The following is a 5,391-nucleotide window of genomic DNA, read 5'->3' as shown; positions in this document are numbered from 1 at the left end:
AAATTTGATATTGTTGATTTATTACAAAAAGATTCAGGAAGTAGAGGATATGAGGCCTTATTTTATTTTCTTAAACAGTGTAAGTTGTTTAATAGGATATAGTTGTTTTTTTTGTTGTTTTTTTTGTCATGTGGTCCACACTCCTTACCAGTTGGTGGCGGTAATGCTTACCTAAAGTTTGTTGCCAGCCGCCATTAAAATTCAACTAGAAGAAGAAGAAGGAGCGGCGCTCACGGCCCATCTGAGACAAAACAAAACGAAGAAGCAGTAGAAGAAGAACAAACTGGCAAGTAGGTGACTAATGGACTAACGTGTTAATGTAACTAACATATCTTTCCTTCAAATAGAAAGTGGTGGGTTATCTGCAGACAGGTACAGACGGAGGGTGGTCGTCTGGGCAGCAGTTTACGGATTGCTGTTTTAGAAAACTGGATTAGGATACAAGGTAACATCCGATTTTTTAAAAAACATTTATGCTTAAATAAATGTTTCCTAATCCTACTCTTGAATAAAATAGAATGACAGTAACTAACTGTCAACAAATATAACACAAATTTCAGAACATAGTCAAAAACGAGCTACATACTGGGCCGTAGTTGCAGCTTCACGTCAATGCGCCCGCCATATTGGGAAGGGAGACATCGTTTAGTGAAACCAAGGAGTTGCCTTTTAACGGGATTAAAGAGATTTATAGCTCACAATTAGCCATCAAACAGTTTATAATAATGAAGAAAAATAATTTTTCATCGTCAGTAATGTAAAAGCTTGTTACAGTCTGCTTGTCCATGTTTGGTTCTGTTTCTGAAGATGCAGAGCAGAACCAGAAGATCTGAGAGGTTTGGAGCAGGTCTTCTGTTTAATGTATTTTGCTACTAGGCCATTCAGTGATTTATAAACAACAGTATTTTAAAGTATGTTCTCTGAGCTCCAGTGACTAAAGATAAACACATGAATGAGTTTCTCTAGATCTTGCTGGGACATCAGTCCTTTAAATGTTCTTCGGGTGATAAAAGGCTGACTTTGTAATTGTTTTTATGTGGCTCTGAAGGTTCAGGACTGAGTCTATCACTACACCCATATTTCAGGCCTGATCATTACTGTGCAGTTGCAACAACTGAAGCTGCTTGCTGACTCTAGATTGGTCCTTTTTTGGTCCAAAAATGTAATAACTTCAGTTGTGTTTCAGTTAGAGAAAATGATGGCGCCTCCACACACTGATTTGCTCAATTCACATCTAAATGACGTTATCCTTCTGCTGGGAGTCCTCTATAGACTTCATCAAGATTTCCTGACAGTGGATAGAACTCTGATCTGCCATGCTGAAAAACTTCTACAATTCTATCATTCTAATATGATCTAATATACTGAGCGGTGTTCATCTTGGCTTGTTTTTATGCATAGGAATAGGTTTCCACAGAGACAATTTGTGTTGATATGTGTGTGAATGTGTTCCCAGGTGTCCCGGCTGATGTTCCAATGTCCTCGTCCAACACAAAGTTCTCTGCAGTCACAGGAAGTGTTCGGAAGATCAAAGACAATGCGGCCGACTGGCACAACCTGATGCTGAAGTGGGAAAAATTGAACAACGACGGATTCCAGTTTGCAACAAACATCGTCAACATGAGGAAGTGAGTGTGTTCAGTTCTTTACATTCCTGTAGTTTGATGTTTTCTTAGTAAACGTACTGTAATTAGATTTTTAAGAATATATTAAATACTAATCACAGCACATTTGATGGCTGTAAGATGTGCTGCTTTAGCCCCATGAATCTAATTAATTTACATCTCACCTATACCACCGTAGTAAAAACAAAATGAGATGTTTTTGCTCCAATCTACTCAGAACAATCTCGGCTGCTCACAGTGAGATCATCCTCTAGCCCAGTGGTGTCAAACTCATTTTTATTTGGGCCGAATCAAAAATCTGAATGTTCTTAAAGGGCCGGTTGCCCCAGAATCTATTGATAAAACCAATAAAACTGTTAAAATATCAATAAATAGCTGTTCCTCCAGGATTTGTGATTATTTGAGTGTTTATTTTTGCAATCAAAATGACAGATTTTGTGGTGAATATTAAGAAATATTTGTAATTGTTATTTTACAGTATTTACGCTAATGTATGATGTTAAATGTGACTCTTTATCACTCGCTGTATCAGTTACGGATTTAATGTTTTTGACCAATTTTGAGAAAATTTGCAGTAAAATCAGGAAAAAAATGTGGAAATTTGTTGATTTTGTGTGATTTTTGCAGATTTGTGAAAAACTGGAAGGACTTATTGATGTAATTTGGAGTCCAGAGGGCCACATAAAAAGCTACGGCGGGCCAGATTTGGCCCCCGGGCCTTGAGTTTGACACCTGTGCTCTAGCCCATAGTTGACCCAGAAACTATTCAATAAAAAATGCACTCATCATTTGACTGTTATTTTTCTGTTTTATTTTCTTCCTCAGTTCTCAGCGAGACCAGCAGCCTCCGGATGACTCCCCTCCAGCTTCAGCATGTCAGACGTTTCCTTCAGCTGTGCAGCAGCAGGCAGCTGGAGCAGCAGAGCTGCAGGATGAATGCTCCAGGCTGCAGGCTGTCGTTGATCGAATGGTGATGCTTCGTTTAGCTTCAGCTCAGCATACGAATCAACGGAGTGAAGACTCGGGTCATTAAGACTTCCTGTCATTATCAGGAGCAGCAAATTAATATTAAGGCCGACATTAACATGGCCTTATCGTCGACAGGTGATGCTAGATCCAAAACAGGTTTGTTTTTAAAGGGATTTTCATTTGTTCAGGTTGTCATAGTGGCAAAGATGGAGCATCTGATGAGTGTACAGCAAGGAATCCAGGATCTGGAGGAGTTTCAGTTTGGACCTGAAGGAAGAACGTCACCTCTCTGCCACAGCTGGAAGACCAAAGAGTTTGGTTAGTCCACCTTTGGTTAGATCTCTGGGGTTTCACTCTGAACTCTAACTAAACTCTGATGKGGTTTGTTTGTGTGCTTCAGTGATAAGTCAGGAAGGAAGAGAGCAAGCAAGCATGGAAGGAAGGAAAGATTGAAGCAAGGAAGAATAGGGATGGAGCCAGGAAGGAAGAATTGTATGGATAGACGATAGGAAGTAGAGTAGAAAGAGCACATGGAAGGAGGCTCGCAGCATTTTGACAGGATATAAATATTTTTCTATTCTATCCAGATCTAGAAAAAGCTGAAATCAAATTCCATAGTTTTTCAGGTTTTTAAGAACCACAGATTGTGTTTTTTTTTTTTGTTGTTGTTTTTTTTTTTGCTTTGAAAAAACAGTGGAAGGAATCATTGTGGTTTATTTATGTTTCATTCTTTATACACTCTTAGGTTTTTGGACTCTACAGTTGATTAGGTCTCTAAGGTGCTGTTCTGTGCAGTTTCAGCAGTCGCAAGAACTTTGTAAAGGTTGCTGAGAATAGGTACCATGTTGAAATGTTATACAAATAAAACCCCTCCATGGTCGTCTCCTTCAAGCCTCTGTGGTTTTATGTACTCGTGTCTACCTGTGTGTTTCAGAGGAGTCCTCTCGGGTTCTGTTGGCTGCCTTCAGTCAGGAGCTGAAGCTGAAGCAGGTAATTCTGCGGGAACTGGCCCACACCGCCGTCGCTGACCTGCACATGGTCTACCTGTCCTGCTGGCTCCACCAGCCGTTCATCCCTGCCCAGACCCGGTTAGCCCTGGAGGCGCTGCTGCTGGAGACCGGCCATCGATTGCTGTGATTATCGCTGCACTCCGTGTATTGAGCCGGTTYGCTTGAACACCTGAAACTTGCTTGTTTTTGTTAATATGTAAATAAAACGGTTAAATCGGTGCGATGAAATAAAGGTTTAGCTTTGTATTTTAGACTTTGTTTCATTTTTCTTGTCGTTTCTTCCTGATCCAGTTAACTAATTAGAACATTGTACGGTAGGATATTAACTAAATCTATCAAAGATAGTCTTTAGGCGGATCCACTCATTATTTTTATGATTAGTTGGGTTTATTATGTTAGTTGGGTTTTTTTCACATCATTAAGAAAATCCAAACAATAGCATCAAGTCAATGACTTTGCTGTAGTTCCTCATACTGATCACGCCTGAGTGAAATGAAATGGACTCTTGCTTTGGGAGAAGGAAAGAAGCAAGCCAGCCTCGTTCAGTAGAGCTTTAGTTACAGATCTTTACTGAAATGATCTGACAGGCTGCAACCATCTTCATCTCCCGTTCTTTTTTTYCTCTGTCCTCCATCCTGTAAACCTTCTTTCRCTCTTGCAGYTATCCTCCTCTTCCAGAATATCCTTGTCTCCATCCTCTCTCCCCATGGCAACGCTCTTTTCTTGAAAATGCTTGAAGTCTGGAGGATTAAATCTAAATTTATGTTGTTCAGCCTCAATAACTCAACCACATGCATCCCAACGCCACACTCAAATTCTTGTTGGCTACGCCTAGCGTCTTCATACCGTAGCTCATTTCTTGAAAGCATCTCCTGACCTTCTCTATCAACACATATAAAGCAAACCTCGTTTGTAGAGCTTTTTTTTTTCCTCAGAATTAAACCAAACTGCTGCTTTCCCATATGCTCATGGTATGGATAACAAACTGTATCCCTTTTTAGTAAATGCTTCCCTGCATGTCATGCCTGCACTTCCAAATCCTCTTTGGAAGAGTCAAGAGTTGTTTGTTTGAATCAATTGGATTATTTGTGCAATTTTCTTACCACTAAATATTCCACAGTCTACAGGGGTATTCTGATGAAGTGAAAGTGACTGGGAAAGACAGAAATCCAGCTGTGAAGTGGTAAGCCAAGTAAAACCACAGTGTGGGGTCAGCAGTTGACCTCTCTGTGGGGGGAATCTACCACCAAACCACTAAACACATAAAAACTTAGTRGAAGTTTATGCTAAAACCCCAAACACAAAAAAAGTATAGTAAGCTAACATTAAGCATAAAAAAGCAGAAGCTAACACTAGACCTCTAAGCTCATTAAAAGTATCAAAAACTAACACTAAACACAAAAAGCTAATGCTAAACGCTAAAGACAACCGTCTCCAGTTTGCGTTTCGCAGACTGCAAAATCCTCAAGTTCAGTTTTGGCATCTTATTTTRCTACAACTCTAAAGTTGTAGAAATACAGTCACCATAGTCAAAAACATATGAGGCTAAGAAGTCTCTGAGTGAAGATCTTTCCTGCCAACAGCCAGAGTACAATAATTATTTGAAGAAACTTAATAAGTAACAACATTTAAATTCCCTTTGGGATTAATAAATTATTTTTGAATTTGAATTCTGTCAATGGGTGCGTTCATACTGCAGCCTGAAGTGACCCGATTCCGATTTTTTGCAATTCCTATTTTTTTTGCCGGGGCCGTTCACACTGCCAGTAAATGCGACCTGTATGCGT

The 5,391-nt window shown here is 39.7% G+C and overlaps 1 protein-coding gene across 4 annotated transcripts; it reads left to right on the top strand.

Moving 5' to 3' along the window:
• Positions 1 to 189: 189 nt before the first annotated feature.
• cinp (cyclin dependent kinase 2 interacting protein) lies at positions 190 to 3,855 on the top strand. 4 transcript variants are annotated; one of them, XM_017303620.1, is made up of 6 exons: positions 190 to 290; positions 1,457 to 1,628; positions 2,451 to 2,595; positions 2,783 to 2,912; positions 3,340 to 3,431; positions 3,529 to 3,620. In XM_017303620.1, the coding sequence occupies exons 2-5, from the start codon at positions 1,477 to 1,479 to the stop codon at positions 3,423 to 3,425; spliced, it is 513 nt and encodes a 170-aa protein (XP_017159109.1). In that variant the 5' UTR covers positions 190 to 290; positions 1,457 to 1,476; the 3' UTR covers positions 3,426 to 3,431; positions 3,529 to 3,620. The 4 variants fall into 4 exon arrangements, with proteins under 4 accessions (XP_017159109.1, XP_008401832.1, XP_008401831.1 ...); XM_008403610.2 differs by lacking the exon at positions 3,340 to 3,431 and having other exon boundaries at positions 3,529 to 3,855; XM_008403609.2 differs by lacking the exon at positions 3,340 to 3,431 and having other exon boundaries at positions 207 to 319; positions 3,529 to 3,855.
• The last annotated feature ends 1,536 nt before the right edge of the window (positions 3,856 to 5,391 follow it).

This window comes from Poecilia reticulata, unplaced genomic scaffold, assembly GCF_000633615.1.
Source record: "Poecilia reticulata strain Guanapo unplaced genomic scaffold, Guppy_female_1.0+MT scaffold_957, whole genome shotgun sequence".
NCBI lineage: Eukaryota > Metazoa > Chordata > Actinopteri > Cyprinodontiformes > Poeciliidae > Poecilia > Poecilia reticulata.
This window is presented reverse-complemented; position numbering and strand designations above follow the sequence as displayed.